This window comes from Pelobates fuscus, chromosome 6, assembly GCF_036172605.1.
Source record: "Pelobates fuscus isolate aPelFus1 chromosome 6, aPelFus1.pri, whole genome shotgun sequence".
NCBI lineage: Eukaryota > Metazoa > Chordata > Amphibia > Anura > Pelobatidae > Pelobates > Pelobates fuscus.
In genome coordinates this window covers 89,778,542-89,805,485 of record NC_086322.1, presented here as the reverse complement: position 1 = coordinate 89,805,485, position 26,944 = coordinate 89,778,542, and the positions used below count along the sequence as shown (strand labels likewise).

Here is a 26,944-nt window from a genome sequence, read left to right as displayed (position 1 = left end):
TAGTGCCCTGAGGGTGCCCCCATCCTCAGGGCCCCCCTCCCGCTGGGCTCTAGCGGGTGGAAGGGGTCAAATTTACCTCTTTTTCCAGCGCCGGACGGGGGACTCTCCTCCTCCTCCTCTCTTCTTCCTTCTCGTGGTCATCGGCTGAATGCGGATTCGCCGCGCGCGCATTCAGCCAGTCCATAGGAAAGCATTCTCAATGCTTTCCTATGGATGCTGGCGTAAGCGCCTCTAGCGGCCGTCAATGAGACAGCCACTCTAGGCTGGATTAACCCTATTTTAAACATAGCAGTTTCTCTGAAACTGCTATGTTTATAGAAGAAAGGGTTAATCCTAGCTGGACCTTGCACCCAGACCACTTCATTAAGCTGAAGTGGTCTGGGTGCCTATAGTGGTCCTTTAAAATTAAAATACCCTCCTTCCTCTCGTCAGCCCAGAGAGTGTGCATGAGGATTCTATGATTGGAGCTTTGATGTTGGTGCCCAGAGTGAGCCCGAAGTTATGATTTAAGGCCACCTGGCCTCATTCTTTGAATGGACAAAAATAGAGAATTGCTCAAGAATCACAAGAGAAACAGTTTATCCTAAAAAGTGGAGAAAGTATAAAAGCAGCATGCTATACATTTCACTTTTTCTGTTATTTTTGTTCATTTATTTTGAAATTCCTTGTTGAAATGTCACTGCCTTAAAATATTGACACTGATCTTATTTGATTGCTACTATCAAACCAATAACATTTTGTGAACTTAAGCTCATATTTTGCTAATGTTTTCAATGCGATCACAATCCAAAAATGTCATAATCTTTTTCTGGGGGTAATACAGCCAAAATTAGAAATATCAACTTAAAACTAAGCTTAACTTTAGCCGTCATTATTACTTGCACGATCTTGAGATCACAAGGTTAATGGTAAACAAAACGGATCCATCCACAAGATATCTGACCTGCCTACTTGACCCCTTTTTTATAGTACAAGTGGTGATAATAGTTGACATGTGTGTCATTAACCTGCCGTGTTCTAAAACAACGTAGATATACTTGTATATCTCTTTTTAAGCATGTTCAGATTGGACATAATGGCTATAGTGTACTTTTGTTATTGATTTTGCTATGTTATATTGTTGCTTAATTGAACTTTTCTCGTTTAACATTTAGGAATTGTTAGTATAAGAAGGTTGATGTTGCTTTCACACATTATAATCATACCTCAACTTTGGAAGGAATGACACCAGAACAACAGACATGCTAGTGAGTGGGCTTGTATTACTGGCTATACCCAAAGTGTCAAGTCTTCTCAAAAATATAGGTATGTCAGCTTGGTGTTACTTCATGTCACGCTGGCTGGCTCCATTGAAGGGCAGATCTTTATGATACCATTTAAATGCTGTGCTTTCTAGAGGCGATTTAATATCTGATCAAATCTCATCATACTGTATTATTGCACCATCTTTTATAAAAGGGAGGTGTAAAGGTCTTGCCTTTCAATACATATGGGAACAGCTTGCTCTTTTGCTGCTCGTACTGCAGCAATCTGATAAATTAGATTTATTTTGGTTATTCTGGTAGTCCAGTTATGCAGTGAAGGGCTCCTATTGCATTCTGCCCACTGGGTACTAACCAGTGCAAGTTAGTAACCACTTTCTACATCCATATGACTGTTATCGCATCCAGAAATATTTGTATATTTGTTACTGTTGTGTATGCAGATCACATCTGTGTTGTATTTATTTATTTACTTATCTCTGTCCTTGTGGTGTTTTATAAATATAAGATGTTTGAAAGCGTGGTGTGTTCTGTGCAGTGTCTATTCATTGTGTGATCAGCATGTTGTAAAGCTCTGCTGAATGGAAAATAGATTGTCTGCCTTATTTATTAAAGGAGCACTATAAGGTCCGGAACACAAACATGTTTTCCTGACCCTATAGTGTTAAAACCACCATCTAGCACCCCTGGCCTCCTCTTGCCTCCTTAAATTTAGTAAAATCTTACTTGTATTTATCAGGGACCAGGAACCAGACAGAGACAGAAGTAGATGCAAACACACCTTTATTAATAAATAACAAATAATAAACAAAAGCAAAGTCCAGGAATCAAGCAGGGGTCAGTCACCAGAGCGGGTAGTCAGACAAGCCAGGATCAGGAGCACGGAGAGCAGCGGAGTCAGGAACAAGGCCGGAGTCAGGAACCAGGAGCAAACAGGAAACACAGGAACAAGGAGACTTCTGGGAAACAGGAAACCACGCAAGGGCAAGGAGGTTCTGGGCTTAGCTGCTTAAATAGGCAGAACTGATTAGCAGCAGGGTTGATTACTACTCACAGGTGAGTAACCGTGGCAACAAGCAGAAGCAGCTCATAGTAATTGCAGCTGAAAACTCAATCACTGAAACAGAAAGGGTTGCTGTTTAAAACAGCAAAGAAACCCTGACAGTACCTCCCCCTCAACGACTCCCCCCATCTCTGTTGGTGGGTCCGGGCTTCATGGGGAAGCGGGCGTGATAGGAACGAAGGAGGGATGGTGCATGGACATCAGAGGCTGGAACCCAGGAGCGTTCCTCTGGACCGTATCCTTTCCAGTGCACCAAGTATTGGATCTGTCCTCTGAAGACCCGTGAGTCAATGATGCTGCGTATTTCATATTCCTCATGATTGTCAATCAGGACAGGACGTGGACGTGGCACTGAGGTGGTGTAGCGATTACAAATCAACGGTTTCAAGAGGGAAACATGGAAAACATTTGAGATGCGCATGTTAGCAGGAAGGTCAAGTGCGTAAGCTACAGGGTTAACCCTTCGAAGTATACGAAATGGCCCAACGTATCGGGGTGCCAGTTTTTGTGAGGGAACACGGAGGCGTAGGTCGCGGGAAGACAGCCAGACCCTCTCTCCGACCTGATAGGTAGGTGCAGGAAGGCGTCTGCGGTCGGCCTGGAGTTTGTAGTTCTGCATTGCGCGTTGCAAAGAACTCTGAACCTGCACCCAAGTGGAACGGAGTTCCCTGAGATGTTCCTCCAATGCCGGTATCTCCTGTGGCAAGAACGTATCAGGCAACATGGACGGTTGAAACCCATAGTTTGCCAGGAACGGGGATAGCCGGGAGGAGGCATTAATCGCACTATTGTGGGCAAACTCCGCCCAGGGTAGCAGATCAGACCAGTTGTTCTGGTGGTCAGAAATGTAGCAACGCAGAAACTGTTCCAGTGTTTGGTTAGCTCGTTCCGCTGCACCATTGGATTGCGGGTGGTAGGCCGAGGAGAAGGAAAGCTGAATTCCCATTTGCGTACAAAAAGCTCTCCAAAATCTGGACACGAACTGGCTACCCCTATCTGAGACTATCACTTTGGGTAACCCATGCAAACGAAAGATCTCCCGACCAAAAATTGTTGCAAGTTCCTGGGAAGTTGGTAGTTTTTTCAAGGGAATGCAATGCGACATCTTCGAGAATCGGTCAACAACCATGAGAACGACTGTATTGCCACGGGAGACCGGAAGATCTACGATAAAATCCATGGACAAGTGGGTCCAGGGTCGTTCACCATTAGGTATGGTTTGCAGGAGACCCACTGGAGGGCGTCGTGGGGTTTTGTTTCGAGCGCACACAGGACAGGCAGCTACAAAAGCGGTGACATCCGAACGGAGACTAGGCCACCAAAATTGCCGGGATACGGACCAGATTAACTGTTTTTTGCCTGGATGTCCAGCTGCTTTGGGGTCGTGGTATGTACTCAATAGTTTCGTACGGAGGTTGATAGGTACAAAACAACGGCCATTAGGTTTCTCTGGAGGAGCATTACTTTGTGCAGCCAGAATCTCCTCGCCTAGGGGTGAGGTGAGGTTAGTACGGATGGTTGCCAGTATATGGTCCGGAGGAATCACAGGAGTTGGGGTTATCTCCTCTCTAGATGGAGGGGAGAACTGTCGAGACAAGGCATCAGCCCGAATGTTTTTTGTTTTAAATATTTTTATTGTTTCATAACATATGCGTGTATTTCGAAATTGAGTCATAGTAAGGCAAGTGGATGCCCTCGCAGGGGCTTATGCAGTAACTTCCAATAAGGCAATTAGTAGCCTACGCAGAGGCTTAATTATCAGTAGAAGAGGAGAAATGCATAATACCGCCTGCGCAGAGGCGAATTCGGTGAATACATGGAATCGCATTTAAACAAACTTTGCAGGGTTAAACTTACTAGCATTGCGGCGTGAGTTGCCCTGTGTAGGTAGGCACTATGACAAGTGTCATACGCATTTTCTAGCAATTAAGCAACAATTGTCTGTCTTAGAACTGCAAGTAAACAGATATAGTGCAAATACATGTCAACAGTAAACAAGAACGTGGTAGTTAAGATTCAGCACCCATACATATTTTAATGTAAGGATAGGTCTGAGGTACCCTCTCATTGCAGTACGTGGGTCTGTTTGTGTAGGTTTGTTATGTTAATCGGTTTATGTAATCTCATCGTAGTGGCTGGTGTGCGCATTGCTTTGCGCGTGTGTTGGTATGTGTAAGTGCTTTGCGTGATCCGGTTCGTAATGTTCATGTGTTTGTTCTGTTTCGGAAATGTCTATTGTGTTCGCCTCAGTGATACGTGAATCTGGCTGCTGTGTAGGACGCCAAGGCTTGAGGTTGCTTACGCGTGAGCGTGTATTGCGGTTAGAAGCCGTGTATGCATATGATTGCCTGTGCAGGGGGCTATATGGTGTAGCTGTTGTGTTCGCAGTTCGTTATTTCGAATCCTATTCTCCGAGCTGTTGTGCGCGAGTAATAAATTCCTAATTATTTACACTGCTAATGTAATGGTTGCTTAGCGGGTCAGTGCCTGCGCAGAGGTCTAGTTATGGTCTCTTGATCGAGTTTATAAGTTATGGCCTGCGCAGGGGTCCTATATTCCAGTCTAGGATTGTGTAGCATTTGGCTTTGTAACTATTCCCGCCGAACGTCTTCTAGGTGCTAGTGGGCCCCTAAGGGGTCCGCTGGTGGGTTAGATCGGAGTGTCTATGCTTCAGTTCTAACAAACAGTTCTGTGTGCTCGCTCCATTGCTAATTTTGTCAGCAACTTCGTCATTGTCGTCTTGACTCTCTTATCTGGTCGACCCCCTGCCTTCATACTCCGTACACGTTATATATGTCCTGGGACAGGGTACTGCACCTTGTTGGGTCATGGGTATGGTCCAATGAGGTGTGTTAGCGGTCCGTTGTTTGCGTGAGGGTCATCTGTCCGGTCATCCCCATGTGCAGACGTGGGCTGGCCTGAGGTCTTGTGTACGTCGTGAGTGCGTCGCCTTGTCCGTGGGTGTCACGGTCTGTGTAGTTGGTTGTGGTAGGTGCTGTAGCGGGTGGGTGTCTGTGTATGTGATATGGCCTGGTGGGCCAGACGTTTTGTGGTTCGCCCCCTGTCTCCCGCCCGAGCCGCTGCGTCTCGCCGGCCTCCTTTCGCCTTCCTTGTGTCTCCTGGCCGCCTGAACCTGCCTCTGGTTACGGAGTGCTTAGGTGGTGCCTGAAGGAGTCCGATGTAGTTAGCCTCGTCCAGTGGAACCAGCGTTTGTTATGACGGTCTCTGAGGTTCGGGGTGTCTGCTTTCATATCCTCGAATGACTTTGTGGCTTCCACCTCCTCTAACCATCTTGTTATGGGGGGAGTATTTGTCTGTTTCCAGAAGATAGGTATGGTCACCTTGGCTGCGTTCAGGAGTCGAGGGATAACCGATCTCTTGTATGTTCGTATCGCCATGGTAGTGTGATGCAGGAGGAATGCAGCCGGGGACTGTGGTAGGAGCTCCTCCGTGACCTCGTGTATTATTGTCCGGATCCTGTCCCAGAACGGTCTGATGCGGGTGCATGTCCACCATAGATGTATAAACGTTCCTGCTTCCTCCCCGCAGCGCCAGCATGTGTCCTGGAGGTCAGGATTTCTTGCGTGTAGCGTCGTCGGCGTCAGGTACCATCTGGTGAGGATCTTGTAGGAGTTTTCTTGGGAGCGTGCCGAACTCGGTGTCTTTTGTATCAGGTTAATGCTTTTGTCCCAGTCCGCGTCTGTCATTGTTTCCTCAAGGTCTTCCTCCCATTTTCCGATGCATGGTGGTGCCAGCAAGTATCTACTCGCGACAAGGGTAGTGTAGATTTGCGAAACGGCTCGAGGTGGTTCCCTGTCTTGCGTGCATAGGAGCTCAAATTGCGTCAAGTCCCTCAGGAGGGAAGGTTTTTGCGGGATGGATCTAGCGTATTGAGCAATTTGTGCTTTTGCTAGGGCGTGTGCGAATGTGTGCGGTCTATCCGGGTATAGTTCTCCCAGTGGTCGAATGTCGAATGGCTGGCGGAGTACATCTCTTATGCGAGGCACCGTATTGTGTCTTGCCAGGCCTATTGTTGGGCCGTATTCTCCAGCCGGGAAGTCCGGGTTTCCCTTCAGGGGCAGGAGTGGGCCTGGGTCCGTAGTCAGATATTGTTTCGTGCCCTGCCCGTGCCACACCTGCATGGTCGCTGCCACGAATGGGTTTGTGATGCGTTTGCTTCTATATGCTGACTTAGGGATCCACGGTAGGGACCTGAGGTCGCACCTGATTATGTCTGCTTCTAGTTGTGTCCACTGTTTGGTGCCGCTAGCTATCGACCAGCTGAGGACTCTGTTGATGTGTGTCGCGTGGTAGTACTTTTCAAAGTCTGGGAGTGCAAGGCCCCCTTTGAGCTTGGGCAGGATCAGTTGGGAGTGTGCTATGCGTGGGGACCTGCCCTTCCAGATAAAGGTGCGGACCTCCTTCTTGAGCGCCAGGAAGAACGTCCGTGGGACTTTGATGGGTACCGTTTGAAATATAAAGAGTAGTTGCGGCAGTAATGTCATTTTCACCGCATTCACTCTACCCAGCCAGGATATGTAGTAGGTTCCCCATCTGTGCAGTTCCTCTGTCGCCTTCCTCAGCATTGGGAGGTAGTTGTGGGTGTAGAGGTCCGACGGGTTAGGCGTTAGCCATATCCCTAGATATTTCATACGGTGTGTACACCAGCGATACGCGTGTTGTGTTTGGATCGTGCGTTTGAGAGTTTGGTTAGCGGTTATGTTCAGTATCTCCGATTTCGCGTAGTTAATGCGGAGATTCGAGATGCTGCCGTACATGTCAAATTCCATCTGAATAGCCTGTAGGGAGGTCTCCGGGTCCGTGACCACGAACAGCATGTCATCCGCGTAGGCCAGAGTTTTGTGATGTACTTCTCCGACCATCAGTCCTCGGATTTCCGTGTTGCGTCTGATCCTGTTGAGAAAGGGTTCCAGCGTCAGGGCAAAAAGTATGGGCGAGAGCGGGCACCCCTGCCTGGTGCCGTTGTGAATCTGAAACGGGTCTGTCAGTGCGCCATTGATCCGGATGCGCGCCGTTGGGGTAGTGTACAGCGTCTGCACCCAGGACATGTACTTGGGCCCGATGCCAAGGGAGCGGAGCGTTTCGAACATCAGGTCCCAGTCCACCCTATCGAACGCTTTCTCTGCGTCTGTGGACAGGAGTAGAGTTGGGGCCTTCTGTGCTTTCGCGTGGACTATGAGGTTCAGGGCTCTGATGGTGTTGTCCCGCACCTCTCTGCCTGGTATGAAGCCCGTTTGATCCGGGTGGATCACGGTGGGCAGCAGCGGTGCCAGGCGTGCCACCATCACGCTCGCTAGCAGTTTGAGGTCCGTATTCAGAACGGAGATCGGGCGGTAGCTGGGGCATAGTGTCCGGTCCTTATCTTCCTTTGGAAGAAGGGTAATGTTCGCTGAGGTCGAATGTTTTTTGTACCGGGCAAGTAAGAAACCACATAATTGAATCTTGATAGGAAGAGAGCCCATCTAGCTTGCCGGGGGGGAAAGTCGCTTAGCTTCAGAAAGATATGTTAGATTCTTGTGGTCTGTGAGTATGAGGATTGGCACTGAAGTACCCTCAAGAAGGTGCCTCCATTCTTTGAGAGCTAAAATTATGGCTAGAAGTTCTCTATCACCAATCTGGTAGTTGCATTCCGCCGGGTTCAATTTCCTCGAGAAATACCCGCACGGATGCCTGGAGCTCTCTGGGTTAGGACGTTGAGACAGGAGGGCGCCCACTCCTGTCTCAGACGCATCGACCTCAAGAATGAATGGTAAGGCAGGGTTAGGGTGTGCCAGTATAGGAGCAGCAGCAAAGGCGACTTTGAGAGACTCAAAGGCAGTAATGGCTTCCTGTGACCAATGCTGTGGATCAGCATCTCTCCTGGTCATGTCCGTGAGAGGTTTAACCAAGGAAGAAAAGTTGCGTATGAACTTCCGATAATAATTGGCGAAGCCCAGAAACCGTTGTATAGAGCGAAGACCCGTAGGTCGAGGCCATTTTAGTACAGCCGAAAGTTTCTCCGGATCCATAGAGAATCCAGTATCTGAGATAACATATCCCAAGAATGTAACCTGTTTGCAGTGAAACTCACATTTCTCCAATTTGCAGAACAGACTATTTTCTCTAAGTCTCTGTAGAACACGAGAAACGTCTGCGTGATGGTTCTCGAGAGATGTGGAATGGATCAGAATATCATCAAGATAAACCACCACACATTGCTGCAGCATATCTCGCAGGACGTCATTTATAAATTCTTGGAAAACCGCCGGAGCATTGCAAAGACCAAAGGGCATTACTAGGTATTCGTAATGGCCGCTACTGGTGTTAAATGCGGTTTTCCATTCGTGGTCCTCTTTTATCCGGCCGAGATTATATGCCCCTCTCAGATCAAGTTTGGTGAAGACCGTTGCTCCCTTGAGGCGGTCAAATAATTCCGTGATTAATGGAATGGGGTAGGCATTCTTAATAGTAATGCGATTGAGACCCCTATAGTCGATACAGGGTCTCAACTCGCCATCTTTTTTCTTTACGAAGAAAAAGCCGGCCCCGGCAGGAGAAGATGACTTCCGAATAAAACCCTTAGACAGTGCATCGGTAACATACTCCTCCATGGCTCGATTCTCTGCTACAGACAGTGGGTAAATCCGGCCCCGGGGAGGATTGGTACCCGGTTGGAGTTCGATACCACAGTCATACGGACGGTGTGGTGGCAGAACGCTGGCTTGACCCTTGTCAAATACATCTTGGAATTCTTGGTACTCAGCGGGTAAGGAAGAGGCAGAACATGCGCCCAAAACTTTGACCGGTTTCTGGAGACAGGACAATGTGCATTGCTGGGACCATGATAATATCTCAGCTTTGCGCCAATCAATTGTGGGGTTATGCTTCTGTAACCAAGGGTATCCCAAAACAACCTGGTAATATGGAGAGGAAATGACCTGGAATTGGGTCGTCTCATGATGTAGAGCCCCTACAGCCAGAGATATGGGCACGGTTTCTTGGGTCACGTGGGTTGGCTGTATTGGTCTGCCATCGATGGCTTCGAAGGCTAGTGGGGAGTTGCGAGACTGTAAGGGTATAGAGTGCTTTGCTGCAAATGCACAATCTATAAACAAGCCTGCGGCCCCAGAATCAAGTAACGCCCGGGTTTCAATGGATGAATCAGGCCAGGAGAGGATAACAGGCACCAAAGGTTTGCGCACACATATCTCTGGGTCTGCAGAAAGACCACCCAAGATCTGCCCCTGACAGTATCTTGGGTGCGGGCCCTTTGCCGGACGAATCGGGCAAAATTTTAACAAGTGACCATGGTGTCCGCAGTATAGGCACAGACCCTCCCTCCTCCTAAAGGCTCTCTCCTCGACCGAGAGGCGTGAGAAGCCTAACTGCTTTGGCTCCACACAGACAGAGGACTCAGGACCAGGAGGCATGGGAGGTTCGGGTGGGCAAGAAAAGCTCGGTGCCAAATTTACAAGAGGCCTCCGCAGGCGCTCCTTGGATGAGGATCTCTCTCAGAGTCTGATGTCAATGAGGGTGACACATGATATCAGTTCCTCGAGATCTTTAGGTAATTCTCTGGCTGCAATCTCATTTTTAAACACATCGGAGAGACCTTGTGCAAAGGCAGCCACGAGAGTCTCGTTGTTCCAGCCACCCTCTGCTGCCATGGTACGGAATTCACTGGCATACTCGACAATAGTTTTTGTGCCCTGAGAATTAGACATGAGTAGTTCGGCAGTAGGGGTGGAGCGAGCTGGAATATCAAAAACCCTATTGAAGGATGCAACAAATTCAGGGTAATTGTAAATAATAGGCTTCTCTGCCTCCCAGAGAGGTTTTGCCCAAGCTAGGGCCTTTTCAGACAGCAAAGAAATCATGAAGTGAACTTTGTCACTGTCTGTAGGAAATGCCTGGGGCAGGGTTTCAAGGTATCCTTTAACTTGATTTATAAATTCTCTGCACTGAGCTGGGTTGCCCCCAAAATACTGAGGGAGCGGGACAGACCCAGTCATTTCTCTAGCCGCTACAGGTTTGGAGGCTACAACCGGTGCTAGAACAGGAAGTGAGGCAGAGGCGGCCGCAATCGCAGGCTGGCCGGGTACTGGATCCAGATGGGCATACTGGTCCAAATGGTGGTTCTGCTGGTCCCACTGGGTAAGCAGGTTAGGTATAGGTGTCTTGCCTGTACCATCTGTATTCATGGCCCTTGCGTAATATCAGGGACCAGGAACCAGACAGAGACAGAAGTAGATGCAAACACACCTTTATTAATAAATAACAAATAATAAACAAAAGCAAAGTCCAGGAATCAAGCAGGGGTCAGTCACCAGAGCGGGTAGTCAGACAAGCCAGGATCAGGAGCACGGAGAGCAGCGGAGTCAGGAACAAGGCCGGAGTCAGGAACCAGGAGCAAACAGGAAACACAGGAACAAGGAGACTTCTGGGAAACAGGAAACCACGCAAGGGCAAGGAGGTTCTGGGCTTAGCTGCTTAAATAGGCAGAACTGATTAGCAGCAGGGTTGATTACTACTCACAGGTGAGTAACCGTGGCAACAAGCAGAAGCAGCTCATAGTAATTGCAGCTGAAAACTCAATCACTGAAACAGAAAGGGTTGCTGTTTAAAACAGCAAAGAAACCCTGACAGTATTCAAGTCTGCAGCTCCTGGCTCTACCTATGTATGCCTCAGACCTGCCTCTGCCTGCTGACATCATCAGAAGTGGTAGCCTGATCCAATCACAATGCTTCCCCATAGGATTGGCTGCGACTGTCAAGGAGGCAGATCAGGGGCAGAGCCAGCACAAGTCAAACACAGCCCTGGCCACGCAACTCCTCATAGAGATGAATTGAATCAATGCATCTCTATAAGGAAAATTCAGCGTCCCCATGCAGAGCGCGTAGAGGCTGAACAGCAGAGCTGCCTACTGTGCAGCACTGAGCCAGGAAGCGCCTGAATGGCAGTGCTGCACATTAGGCAGGACTGCTTAAGGAGGAAGCTTTAGCAGCTATCTAAGGAGTGGCCAGTGGAGTTATCACTATGCTGTAATGTAAACACTGCATTTTATCTAAGGAGTGGCCAGTGAAGTTATCACTATGCTGTAATGTAAACACTGCATTTTCTCTGATAAGACAGTGTTTAAGGCAAAAAGCCTACAGGGAATGATTCTACTCATCAGAACCAATTCAATAAGCTGTAGTTGTTCTGGTGTCTATAGTGTCCCTTTAAGCACTGTGTTTGGGATAAATAGAGAGAGATGGATCTTACCAGTTACTGCAGGTATTTTATGATTTGGTTGAATAGAAAAGTACAGTATAAAAAGTGTTTTGTTTTTACAAAAAAAAACTACCACTAACAACCTTCATGACTTGGCACTTGACCTAATTCTTATGGGGTAGTTTAAGGGTTTTCACATTTATTTTTGTTGTAATTCTATTTTTTATTTAGACATATAGAATGATACAACATGATAAAAGTATTAATACATCAGAAAGACTAGTCATAAGCGATGTAGATAGCAGAAATTGGTGTATTTTGCCAAGTAATGCCTCATTTTTTAAAGAGAAAATTACTACTTAATGGTCCCAATTAATGGTCGATTAAGCCTGTAGCGCTCAGATGACTATGCTAACTGAGAAAATATTGGACAATTAGGAAAACAAATGCCACTGGAGTCCCAAGAAGCACACAGCCCATAGCATACAAATGACAAATTAAGAAACTGTATAAAGCATATGAGAATATAAATATAGTAGCCCCACAGAAGAGTACCCCAGCCCACTCCAACCGCCGACACAGCAAGTATAGAAATTAGCAGAGTCGCAGTGCACAAAGTCCATCTTGTTTTGCACCACCACCACCATCAATGAGGTTCCCAGCACGGGCGGACCACCCTCCTAGATGTAGGGCTGTGACGAGGAGTATTACTCCGCGAGGCTCAAGGCCTAGGTAAGTAGTAGCAAAAGCCAGACACAAGCAGCGGTTGCAGAATAATAGGAAGCACGATGCTCACCTTCTCTTGCTTATTCAGAATTGCACTGAGTGGGGACTGTATGTGCCAGAATGGAGAGCAGGAGGAGCCATATGCCTTCTCAGCTGGACGAGTAGTAGAGCCTTCCTCTAGATTCCAGACACGCTCTCAGCAGGCCCTGCCGACGTCCACCCGCAGAGATACTGGGACTGGAATAACCCCCATAGGTCCAAGGGTGAGATGGGGTGAGGTGGGGGTAGAACGGGTCCAGCAACATGATACCCCAGGAGCCAATGACCAGCAGTCAGGAAAGAGTTCAGGGTGGCGGCCTCCTCAGATTACAGGCTTTTCTCTTGAAAGCTCCAGAACACCAGCATCTAGGCACAACAGCAGCCACAGTAGTTGACTATACAGCAAGCTGGGATTTCTGGCACTTGACGCGTTTATATGTTCGTTTAATGTTAATTAAAAGCCAAAGCCCCTACGAGCTGTGCTAAAATGCGGCCAGCCAGCGTGTCGTTCCGGCCCTTACCTTAAAAATTACTATTTTCTGGTGTACGTTACAAATATGACATATATTACTTCTGAAAGACCCCAGGTGTCTATGCTACTAACTGTCCCTTTTATTTACGGTCCTCCATGGGCACTGATAGTGGTCCAGCTCTTCTGCACCCTTCTAAAAAATAGGAGGTACCATCAGTTCTCCTGGTAAGGGGCTTCACCAAGCACTGGGACCCTCTTAGGTTACACTAATGTTGGGAGGATATTAATATTTCCCCTAACCAGAACACAATGTAGACTGTCGACTGAGTTACCGTAGTTACTTTTATTTTGCTTCAAGGCCTCCTGAAAACAAGAATAATAATTTGAAAAACTATGATGGATATGCTTTAATTCCTTGAGGATAGGGTAATTGACCAACTTCCAAACCAAAGCAAAATGTAGAATCTGTTGTATGCGTTTGTTCAACTCTAGTTTACGTGTTTCTCTTTAAAGGAACGCTAAAGTCACCCAAACCACTATATCTCGTATGTAGATCTCATAAACCTTTATGTAGGTTTAACCCAATATTTACATTGCTGGTTTGAATCCTCCACTAGAGGCTGTCATACTGACTGTATAAAGCTCATGAATATAGTGGCCCCACAGGAGAGTACCCCAGCCCACTCCAAACACAGACACAGCAAGTATGAAAATTAACAGAGTCCCAGCACACAAGTCCATCTTGTTCTGCATTACCAGCCCCAGAAGCACTTCCTGCTGCAGCAACCTAGTAAAACTTATCGCGTGACTGCATCCCCCATAGAAAAGCATTGATTCAGTATTTCCCTATGGCAGGGGCATACCCAGAGCATTTGGCACCAGAGTCGGACCCTGAGTTTGGCACCCCCCCACCTAAAAAAAAAGCCACATTTTTTTTCAATGTTTTCAAGAATATTTATTACCCACCCTACACATCAAATCCATACCCCCCTCATATAAAAACCTTGCACCCCATCACAAAAAGTTCATACACCCACTACACAAAAAAACCTGCACCCACTTCACAAAGTTCCTACAGCCCTTAAACATAGAAATTCTGCACATCCCCTAAACATCAGTCATACACCCACCCTACACATAAAATCCCATGCACACACCCTTAATAAAAAAAAACTGCACACCCCCTTAATAAAAAAACCTGCACACCCCCTTAATTAAACAAATCATGCACACCCCCATTAATTAAAAAAAAAAAAACTGCATACCCCCCTTAATTAAAAAAACCTGCACACACCCTCTTAATAAAAAAAAATCCTGCACACCCCCTTAATTACCTGCAATTCTTACCCACCCTCGTCCCTTCACATAAAATTCTATTCTCTACTCTGCTCCGAGCCTCTGAGCACTGGTGCCTCGAAGGATGATGGATCCTTCCGCTCCGTGAAGGCGGACAAGCGGCAGCGACGCAAAACTCCTCCCCCTGCCTCTCCATATGGCTGCAGTCAGTGCAGTATAGTGCGGCCGGGCACAGATGCGGCCGCAAAGGCGCCGCAACACACACCGTACGAATTGATGGGGGGTGACTTATGACACTGCTAGTCATGGCACCCCCCCAGTGAGTGGCACCCGGGCTCCCTCCCACCCCCTCTTAATACGCCACTGGCCTATGGGTTCATTTGTTGGCATATAAATGAAGTCTATTGAGATCATTAGATTGGACCAACCCCAGATAAGGCTGCTCCTCCTCCATGACATCATGGGAGGTCGATTAGTAAGCAGTACTGAGGCAGCTTCGGCACTGGAAAAAGGTGCGTAAAAAGATCAACTATATAACATTTGTATGCTGATCTATGAGGGACCTTGTTATTCGGGACAGGGACATCTAAGCATTAGGAATACATGTGTAACAATACATATTATGTATTGTTTTTTTAAAGTTTTTTTTACTTGTTTTAGTCCTGATCGTTAAATGCCTCATAGGACCTTAATTAACTTTTGGTAGTTAACGCTAACCCTATAGCAACCCTACCCCTAACCCGATACTTATACGAACTCTAACTGTACACCTAAACTTAAGCCTACGTCTTCCCAAAGCCAGTACTGATCACTGTTGGTAGGAGACCATGCAAACCTTGGGGTCTCCTTCTGTATGGGGAGCCACCAGAGCTTATATCTATCATTCAGCCGCTGTGATTGAAATGGATTTATAGGGCTGTATGCAGCACTCCCTAAATATGGCCCCAGCTGACAAAAAGGAGCCCCAGGTATCGATACCTGGATCACCCCGGTGCGACCATGAATTTAACCGTGCTCAGACCATAACTACAGGATGATGTGCCCTCTATTTTTAGGACAATCTGGAACATCCCAATGTCATTAATAAACACACAATTCTGGTAAAGGTAAACCAATACCAGATTTCAGGGCGCCACAATCAGTGTACCAGCCTGTCTCAAATTGACTACTTAATCTAAGACAATTATAGCCAGGAGATAAATCTATATATTAAAAGGATAACAATTTATTCCATAAGTGCCAAAAAGATACAAAGAACAAAAAATAAAATAGCCTTAAATGGCTTAAAAAGACCCTTCTGGTAAGCAACTGAACAAACAATAAAGTGCACTGTGCAAATAAGGGAAGTATTGAAAAATGAGCCACTAGCATTCACTATCCCTTCACATTAGGGGTTCTAAACATGATCACCACTGAATGACACAACAAAAGTCAGTAATTGATACCCTTTAATAGTAAAGTGCATAAAATTGTGCAAAAGAGATAAAGTGCATAAAGGCAAATTCAAGCTGCTAATACCAAACTTTAGGGTCGAAATACAGCTGGGCTCTACGCGTTTCGTCGGGCGTCCGACTTCCTCATGAGCTTCTGTCTTGTGCTGCCGTCTTCTTTCTTTTAAATCCATCGGTCTTCGCGCCCCAATCAGTGTCCACGCATGCGCAGACCACTCGGAACGTTGCATCATACGTCACCACGCACGTCCGTTGATACCGCGCATGCGCATAACCACCGTGGAGCGCAGTCTAACTTTATTGACAATTTGCGCACGCGCATTCTTGTGTCGACAATCTCAGCACGGCACAAAATAGATGCTGTGTACTTACAATATACTAAATACTTCACACAGAGAATAATAATATAATTTTATGAATTGGATTGAATGATAAAAGATCCTCTCCTATAAACATGGAGAGGAGAACAAAAGGGGGAATGTAAAACAGCTTAATGCTAATAAAGGGAAAAAAAGACTATAAAAATAAAGCTTTTTTATAAAACGTGTAATAATGGGCTAATAGAAATGAAGGATGTATGTGTACATATTACGTGCATGGAATAAATCCATTCATACAGTTCATAATCAACAAGTTCTTGATACAAAGACTGAGAGGTGCATAACGTAATGGGGAGTTGATGGGGTTAAATTGTAGCCAACATAAACATCCATATACCACCCCAAGAATAGATTAAAATATCTTGTTTTTACTGGTTATATATATATATTACCCAAGAATAAATTAAATGTCTTATTTCTTAACTCGTTTCTGGACAACCTTCCTTAAGAGGTTTCATAACAGGCATAAAAAAAATTGTAATAAAAATTGCTAAAAACATTTCAGCTTCATATAAATACCTATAGTGATATCTACATTAAACACGTTTACAAATTACTGGAATAGAAACATATGTAAATATAAATTTAGTAGAAGGTTTTAAGTAGTTTTTATCTTTTTTCTTTGAGGAGGTCCTGAATAAAAAAAATAAAAAATACTACAAGATATTAATATGAATATAAAAATGGATGAGAGAAGAGATTAAAACAGAGCAGATGATAAAAATGCTAAAAATACCAATCTGTACATAAATATCAGTCCATAAAAGCTAAAATGTCTAAATCGGTATTCAGGCCTGAGGGAACAGAAGTTTTCAATTTGTAAATCCATTCTGTTTCTATCATGGCCAACATTTTCTCCATGTCACCACCTCTCCAATGGGGGGTGATCACGTCAATACCAATACATATAAATTCTTTATAATTAAAATCCTTACAATTTATGCAATGTTTCGGGACGCTATGTTTCAGACTTTTCTTATTTATACCGTTAAAATGCTCTAAGAACCTTATGTGCAGTCTCCTGATGGTGCGTCCCACATACTGGATCCCGCACTTACACTGTAAAAGATATACTACGAATTTGCTTTGGCAGTTGATAAATGCTTTATGTTGAAAACTTCTTTTGTGGCAAAGTTTTGAAATTACGTAGTCTTATTAGCTTGATATTTACAGGTACTACATTTTCCACATTTAAAAAAACCTTTCGTTTGAAGTTAAAAAGTTATTATTAAGGGGGCGTGGCCTGACCGTTCAAGGAGATGGACGTGTGAACGATCAGCTCCGTGAGACATCCCTGTAATACAGCGATTATTCTAGCGTATATTGAGAAACTAAACCCAACAAACGAATCTATATCTACATCGGACATTATGGCACAACGTATGTCCAAAAAAAACAAACCTAGAGAGGCACCTTCACTGCAAATCTCGGCTATGACTTCGCCGCCACGCCGTGCGCAAGATGGCGCCAAGAGGCCTACATCCCCGGCCTCGAGCTCTGAACGGAGCGACATCACTTCTATTTCACGCAGGGAAGTACCGGCCACAGAATCGGCGATACAGAGAATGTTGGACAGCCTCCAAACATCGCTGAGAGCCGACTTTGCAATAATAGCCAAGGAAATTAGGGATGATGTCAAGGCGCTAGGCGAGCGAATGGACTACATAGAAAATAAAACAGAAGAAATCATATCCGCACACAATAATGTGGTGACCGCATACGACAGCATGGAAGCCAAAATAAATTCCATCTTCACTAAACTAGCTGACCATGAAGATAGGGACAGGCGGAACAATGTACGCATCCGTGGCATACCGGATGGTGTAGGCCCTAACGACCTGGGTGACTATGTACGTCGACTTTTCCACCTGTTGGCACCGGAGCTACCAATCACCGCACTACTACTTGATAGAACACACAGATTACCCCGGCCGAAGCACCTTCCACAGTCCGCCCCGAGGTATACCATCACGCGGATGCACTACTACTCTACCAAGGAAATTATAATGGCGGCTGCCAGAAAAAACCCTACCTTGCCGGAGGAATATAGTAAAATCCAGATTTATACAGATCTTTCTGCACATACACTGAGTGCAAGAAGAAGCTTTGCCCAGATAACCAGCGCATTACGAGCAGCAACTATACCTTACAAATGGGGCTTCCCAGCACGCCTTATCATCAGGAGAAATGGCGTCGAGAGGCACATCACTGAACCAGAAGATGGGAAACGCGCCCTGGCAGAGTGGAACATACCGATAGCTGAAGTTGAGGAGCACAACCCTTCATCATCCAACGTACGCACGGCTACCGCTGCAGCAACATCACCGTTGAAAGTACCGCATGCCTGGGAAGCACAAGCAAAGATTAAATGACTCTCTCCGAAATCGCTTTACAGGACTTTGTATAACGACGATACCGGCACTCCACCACGACACGAGGGTGACTAGTACCGGTAACAAGTACCTTGACAAATGTTAAATGTTAACTTTTTTCTTGCTTCCTTTCATTTCTATGTTTATACCTGCTTCGACCTGCTCTTTCTGTATTTAGCAGGTGGGATATACACTGTTATATGTAAAACTTTGAGCTGGGATCGGTCTGGGTGCACCTACCAAAGCTACACGACACTGTACCGACCTCTTCCCCTACACCTAAGGGTTTCTGCTGTTGTGCAATGTCCCTATAGACCGCAAGAAGCAGACCATAATCGGCATAGGCTGCTTGCTTAACATCAGGGGGGCTAACACAAACTTAGAATTGACCGAGCTTAACATCTCTGCCTCCTGCCCACAGAAGCAACCCACACAAATAAACCCACTGCCACCGGATACCCACTTATGTCCCAAACTAATTCATGTGAACATAATGATTTGATATGCAAGGTTTTTGCCACTACTACACGCACTCTGGTGCGCCTTTTGCAACTTAAGCTACTTTACGCCCTCCCATAGAGGAAAGTATATGACGCACAAAGATAATATAGAAACTCCCGCGAACATATCAGATACTACAGGCAACGGAGGCATACACCAGAGTGGCGATCTGGAAAATAAAATAAAAAATAAAAAAAAAGGAAAGAAAGGAAAAAAAAAAAAGGGAAAGGTACATTGTATAATATGATAGGTTAAGACAACAGGGTTCTGAATTCATACTAGCGATTCTTTGTGTTTCAAGCCAGCTGCCTGAATATTAGAGTATCTAGGCTTAACCATGTAAAGTAGGCGGAACTTTCTAAAAAGGGTCAATGTACAAGAAATGACTTTCTCGATGCATCATATTACGCACCCCTAACTAAGATACGGGTCATGCGTTGTCCTCTTGGCCTACGAAAGTGAAATCTCTCCCCTGCACTAATGGGTTCTCTCAACCCCCATGTAAGGGCTTCAGTGCCCAACACAATAGGAAAATCAGGCTCCACCCAGTGGACCTTCATTTTGTATATAGTTGGTTAAATCCCCTTTCGTTGTTCTCCCCCCCCCACACCCCCTTCCTCTTCCAAGGTGAATACATCCTACCGCACTACAGTGACCGTCATGACATGTTTTGGCTTACTGACAACAAAGGCCAATAGCTTGCAGAGTTGTCAAAGTGAGCTTCGGTTGCTCCATCCGGAGCTACATGGACCTAATACTATAACATACCCTAATCTCCATTTCCCAGGTACCCTTGCAATATATGGCTGGCTACATATGGCAACCCTCCATTGGATACCTAATGACTCTTAACCTGCTTTCAATAAATGCCAAAGGGCTCAACTCACCACATAAGCGCCAATTGGCACTATTAGAAGCTAAAAAACAATGCACTCACATAGCATTCTACCAAGAAACACACTTCCAAACACTTAAAACGCCCAAATTTTACTCTAGACATTTCCCGATAGGTTACCATTGCACTTATAAAAAAAAGAAAAGAGGTGTGTCTATCCTGATCAGTAAAGATGTGTCTTTTCAACTGATAAAAAAAGTCAGTGATAGGAAAGGTCGATACCTCTTGCTACAATGTATAATCAATAACGCGCAATATACTTTAGTTAACATTTATGGCCCACACAATAATCACCATGTTTTCCTGGACAACATCTTCGCCCTGTCAACTGCTCACAAATTTGGAACAGTTCTAATGGGGGGGGATACGAACTTCATTCTGGATCAAAATTTAGACACAACCTCCTCCTCCAAGATCTCACTTAAAACTACAAAACAAAGGTCCCATTCCATCTCCCGTCTTGAAAACTCTTTACAAACACATGGCTATATCGATATATGGAGAGCCTTACATCCCTTACATAAAGATTACACACACCAATTCCTAGTTCATGGCACGTATTCCAGGATTGATCGCTTCCTCATACCAACCTCACTAGCATCACAAATAGCCAAAACTGACATAGGCACCATCACATGGACTGATCACGCTCCTATCACACTGGAAATCACAACGCAACACCCCACGACTGGTAACCGTACCTGGAGGCTGAATGACGCTCTCCTGGCCGACCACAACCTGGTGGCACAAATCTCAATGGACTTAAACACATACTTTAACTTGAACGATACATGCGAGGTAGGAATTGAGACCTTGTGGCAAGCTCACAAAGCGGTCTTACGAGGCCAATTTATTAAACATGCTAGCCACCTTAAAAAACAACGGACCAAGGCTTATGTTGACACACACAAAGCATTAGCCACTCTTACAAAAACGAACAAGCAAGCCCCTTCACATGACATCACGAACCAAATACGAGTCCTACAATCGAAACTAAAAGAAATGGAAATGGCCAAAACAACGTATTTACTGTCAAAATCGAAACACAAATTCTTTCGAGACGGGAATAGAGCAGGGAAAACATTAGCAGCACAACTCAAAGCTAAATCGCTATCATCTAAAATCGCATTCCTCACCACAGGACAAGGGGACAAAATTACCGACCCACAAGCAATTGTGGAAGAATTTAACCGCTACTATAGCGGCCTATATAACTTAGCAAACTCGCCCGACTGCCCCGCTCCCACACAAACCGACATAGATAATTATCTGAACGACATCCACTTACCCGCTCTCACCTTAGAAGAAAAGCAAGCACTACTCCAGCCCTTTACGGACCAAGAAATATCGCATACCCTCAAACAACTGCCGAAACATAAATCTCCCGGCCCCGACGGGTTTACCAACATGTATTACTACACCTTTCACGATATCTTAGTACCACACTTGACAAAAATGTATAATCACTGCTTTCAATCAGGGACCATGCCTAAAGCTATGTTGCAAGCCTACATTTCGACCTTACCCAAGCCGGGGAAATCTCCAACCCAATGCTCTAACTTTCGACCAATATCGTTATTAAATTGCGACACAAAAATCTACGCCAAATTGATAGCGAATAGGATTAACCCCATTTTGACACGAATAATTCACAATGATCAGGCAGGCTTCATCAGAGGCAGGCAAGGCACTGACAACACCAGGAAAATTCTCAACATACTATCCCACATTACCACGGCCAAATCGGAGAGCCTATTGTTAGCTTTGGACGCGGAAAAAGCATTTGACAGGCTTAATTGGAAGTATATGATATCAGTCCTTCTCAAATATGGCTTTCCGCAAGAGATAACTAGAGGTATTATGGCACTATATAGCGAACCGCAAGCTCAAGTATCCAACTCTGGATTCACTTCCCGACCGTTTGCTCTGTCAAATGGAACACGGCAGGGTTGTCCACTGTCTCCCCTCCTGTTCATCCTAGCGTTAGAACCCCTAGCACTGAAAATCCGAAATGACCCTCTTGTCTCAGGGATAACCATTGGGAGCTCACATTTCAAGCTCTCAATGTTTGCCGATGACATTCTTATTACCATCAGCAACCCAGAAACCTCTATCCCACGCCTTCTGCACCTCCTAAAGGTATACGGCGAGATATCCTATTATAAGCTGAATCAAAATAAAACACAAGCTTTGCCACTCCACATACCTGCAACAACAGTTGAAAAGTTACGCCAGTCATACCGTTTCGACTGGAGACAGAAATATATCACTTATCTTGGGGTGAAGCTCGCACTACATTCCCACACTACTATATCCCTGAATTACGGACCATTACCACAAATATGCACTTCATTCTTCCAGTCCTGGAAACACGTCCACCTATCTTGGCTAGGACGTATCAATGTAATAAAAATGATCTTATTACCAAAAATTATCTATATCTTTCGCATGCTACAGCTTCAAGTAAAGCCACGTACTCTAAAAACCCTCCAGTCCATATTATCTAGTTATATTTGGAACAAGAAAAAACCACGCCTACCCGTGGCTTTGCTCCAACAGATCCCATCTGAGGGAGGACTAGGGGCACCTAAAATATCAGCTTATTACGAAGCCGCTATACTGGACTCAGCTATCCGCATCCATGCCAATAGGCATACATTCCAATGGGCAGATATGGAATCAGACAAAGCTAAACCGCACTCATTACTGCACATCATGTGGTCCCCTAGGACACACCGTCCCCCAAAACTGTCGCTATACCCGACCTCAGAACTAACGCTGAAATACTGGGATAAACTATTACTTTCTGCAGCAGAAAAAGGGAAATATTGCATTGAGGCCCCTATCGAGGCACTACTGCACCTAACGCCATGGTTGTCGTTGAAACCCTGGGCATCATATGGCATTAGATACATTAAAGATCTTTGTTCAGCAAGGTCTATCAAACCGTTCCCTGACTTGCAGGAACAATTTAACCTCCCGAACTCCCTCATATTCCAATACCTCCAGTTGAAAAGTATCATAGCATCCCAAGTTTCCAGGCATCACTCGTTATTACCTCAAAGAGTAAAAAGCACACTTGCGGTTCTGTCTCGCTGTCATAACGCACCACTTAAACCCAAATCCCTTTCATTGTGTTATAAAACTATTCTAGATTACCATACCCCCCATTCCTTCAGCTTTATACATCAATGGGAAAAAGAAGGAATCCCTACCTTATCGAACGAAACATGGCTTCTAGCTATAAATGCACTAAAAGGCCTTACGTCTTGTTACTCCCACGTAGAAGCACATAAAAAAGTTATTTACAGATGGTATCTTACCCCCCAAAGGCTCCATCAAATCTACCCTAGCACAAATCCCACTTGCTGGCGATGCCTGTCTACTACAGGCACTATGTTACATATTTGGTGGGAATGTCCAGAAATCAAACCGCTTTGGGCGAAAGTCCAGCGAATACTGCACCAACTACTACAACACACAACATCCCTCACACCTGACATAGCGCTTCTGCTCCTTTTCCCCGCTCAGTGGACTAAGGCAGACAAAAAAATAGCCTCTATTATAATTTTAGCGGCCCGCCATTTATTGGCTCAACATTGGAAAAGTACTGTTTGCCCCCCGAGACGGGAACTCATAGACAGGGTAAACATGTTCTACAAATATGAGATCCTCTCAGCGGACTCTTATACTGAAAGGAACCAGATAGAGCGACTGTGGAATCCTTGGGTAGACTTCCTGGACAGCCATTAGGCTCACAACTTGTCCTTAAGATCCTGTTAGGATCAGAGGAACAGTACTCCGCCCGACTTGGCACGTACGCCCCCACGTTACTGACATACGGAATGACTGCTAATCAGAAGTCTTAAAAGAAAATGAAACTTGATACAGTGGATAAAATGTCTACTTACCCTGTAAATATCTGTTGAATAGGTACGAGAATGGGTCATTGCCTAATTGCTTTATTGCCTAAATGCCTCACTGCACTTAACTTTAGATGTCCACCCAAAGGATATCGTTAATTGAGATGTATGTCATATAATACGTTATATAAGGTTTATTATATAAAACACTGTAAACTTATGTGACTTGTTGTCAAAGATGTATTACCTCACCCCTCCCCACCCCACCCCTTTTCTTTATTCTGTATCCCTACCCTTTATAACTTTGTGAAAATAAAAATCTTAAATTTAAAAAGTTATTATTAAAACCCTTCATTACATCCTCTTTTTGAGGTAAGACACTCGGAGCTAAACAATATTTTAGGTTTTTTGTTATCTTATAAATCAAAATTTATCCTGCAACGGGCCAATTTTTCTTGATCGACTTCTCTATCAAATGTGATTTACTATTAAATTTAGTTAAAAATGCAAAATCAAAACCATTAGCCGAGGTCTTAACTTTCTTCAATTCCAGGAGCTCATACAGGAGCTCATCTCTTTTTGTTTGTTTTTGTGTATTCAGCAACAAATCCCTAGGGTAATGCCTGTCTAAAAATCTCTTATTTAAAACCTGTGTTTGTTTCTTAAAATCATCTTTTTCTGTACAATTCTTTAACATTCTCATGTTTTGTCCCTTTGGGATATTTCTCAACCAGTTCTTGTGGTGACAACTAGAAAATTCAATGAAGCCATTACTATCTGTAGGCTTAAAATAGGTTTTACTACAAACTCTCCCATCTTTTATAAACAACGTTAGGTATCTCCCATCTCCACCGTAAATTTGAGACCATATGTGTTCGAGTTTATGTATTCTAAAAAGTTATCCAAACCATATCTATCACCTTCCCAAATAATCAGAACATCATCGATATACCTCCTCCAAAGCACCAATGTCATTAATAGGTTAGTACTTTTGTTTGTAGATATTCTCGGATGCATTTGCATATTTTTCCATAACCCATTTTTTTTTCTTTCTTCTAATAAATGGAAAAACACTCTCCTTTATCTAATATATATTTTCCTTCTATTTTCAGACTACTGGGAAGACAGAGCTGCCAACAGTCCTAAACCAGTTATACCCTATGATTAAATCTCACAATGAAAGGAGCAACGATGACTATAACATTGATGACATTATCATCATATTGGTTTACATATATTCTGTGACTGGTGATGTCCAGGTGAACAGTGAACTTGATGCTGTTGAGAGTCATGTGAAAAAGGCCCTTATCCAGGCTTTCTGTGATGAACCTGAGCCGAGTCCTTTGTTACAGGCAATAACAGGTAGGTCTACATAATCAAAGTGCTTTGAGTATTCCTACTGTTATTTATATGAGAGCTGGCAAGAAGATAAGACAGCTTTTTTTTTTTTATTTCTTCGAAAGCTATTTAAAAAACCAGGAAGTAACAGAAATGGTTGTCTGATCAAATTAACATTAATACACCCCCTGGCTGTCAATTTCTATTGAAATCTGCATGTTGTAAACTTAAAAAACCCCAACAGAGAACAAGCAAGCTACAGTGCTTTAGGTTAGTGAAGAGCTCCATTAACTGTTTATATGTTGATAATTTATACATAGATTGTGTTGTTTTTTTCCACCCAAAATTCTTTATTTATATTTAAGTTTTTAATAAGTACAAAAAGAAAGTATAACAAAATAACATTGTGCAGACTGTGCATAGTTGTGTAAGACAGAGTCCAGGTGCAAAAGAAAGCATAAAGGGATCCGGTGCATATCAAGGTCTTGGGTACAGTGATGGCCCCTAAAAGGGGGTATTGCTGAATTGTGTTTTAATGTAATGGTTAGTATCTGCTTTGAGGCGCCAACCAGCAACATGAGCATTTGTATTTAGACTGTTCCTAACTACATAAATTTGTTTTGAAACCAGTAAATCTACACCAGACTACCTGTATCAGTGAACTGTAACTTCCTCTTCTGGCTCTCTGCTTCCTCCCTAGAGGCAGTTTATAGCTTCTTACGGCAGGTGACTGCAGGAAGACGGCAGAATTCATGTCATGTCTTTCTTCCCTTATATCTGACCTTACTCTGGTAGAATACTCCTCACTCAGCAATAGCAAACAAAACTGCTCAACACATTCTGTAATATATAGGATTGTCTCACTCTAACACAATTGGTGATTTAGGGGAAACACTGAAATTCTATTTAAATAACCCTATTTATTATAAACCATATTTTGCTGGTTTTTTTGGGGGGGGGGGGGGGAAGGGGGGAGGGTTTGTGATTAGGTCAGGGTTACCTTAAATCCCATTCAGATTTAAAGGATGGACTTTAAACACGTCACTTTTTTTTTTTCCTTTGTATTTAATACATGTGTTCATGTTGCATCTGGATTTTTACTTAGATTTTTTAAGATTAATACTTTGATTCTTCTATAATGGGTCCCTGTGGAAAGGTTGAAGTTGCAAGTGTATTTCTTTTAGATTTTTTTCAATATAAAAAAATTCCCTTTACCACTAAATAATAGCGTCAGTAAATCTTGCCTGTCTAACTGTTTTACAGTTTGACGTTTCGTTTTTGTTTTTTAATATAGTGTTGAGATTTATGGTGTACAGTTTCTGAAGGTTAAATTAGACAGATACCTTTTTTGTGTCATTCTCCCACAGTGAATGATTAATATTTCTAGCAGTGTAATAGCAGATTTAATAAATGCCATAGGGAGACAGATGCTATCAAGAATGGCTATAGCTTTCATAGGGCACAAAGTACATTTTTATTATGATTTATTTTTTTGGGAGGAGGGTTAGGAAAGTGTGGGTGGCGATGTAACACTAGCTCTTATGATTGTAGAAACTCACTTCTGTTAGAAGCCTTTAACAGCAAGCAAACTTAAAAGCATATCCAACATTAGCAAAAAGCTTAAAGGGACACTATAGTCATCAGAACAACTACAGCTTAATGTAGTTGTTCTGGTGAGTATAGCTTGTCCCTGCAGGCTTTTTGCTGTAAACGCTGCCTTTTCAGCGAAAAGGCAGAGTTTACATTAAAGCCTAGGGTCAGATTCATTTATTCATAAATTAGTTGCCTGACGTCTGCAAAGACTCAACTGTACACATTTACGCAGATGACACAATAATCTACACATGCAAACCAGATCTACCGCACCTTGAGCCTGTGCTCCAAGACCAGTTTACAGAGGTAGAAAAGTGGATTGCAAAAAGCAAACTTTTCCTAAACCCTAACAAAACTGTCTAGTACCTACATTACAAAATTCCCATCTATGCATCAGAACAAAAACTGTTCTTTCAAATACTTGGGTATGTTGCTAGACCCAAGCTATCTTTTGGCCTCCACATTGATAAACTCTCATC

The 26,944-nt window shown here is 44.2% G+C and overlaps 1 protein-coding gene across 1 annotated transcript in view; it reads left to right on the top strand.

Moving 5' to 3' along the window:
- Positions 1-26,944, top strand: part of SCFD2 (sec1 family domain containing 2) — a 483,891-nt gene that overhangs the window by 185,967 nt on the left and 270,980 nt on the right. The window contains exon 5 of the mRNA XM_063458012.1: positions 24,647-24,896. Within this exon, the coding sequence (XP_063314082.1) occupies positions 24,647-24,896 (250 nt within the window). The remainder of the gene's footprint in view (positions 1-24,646; positions 24,897-26,944) is intronic.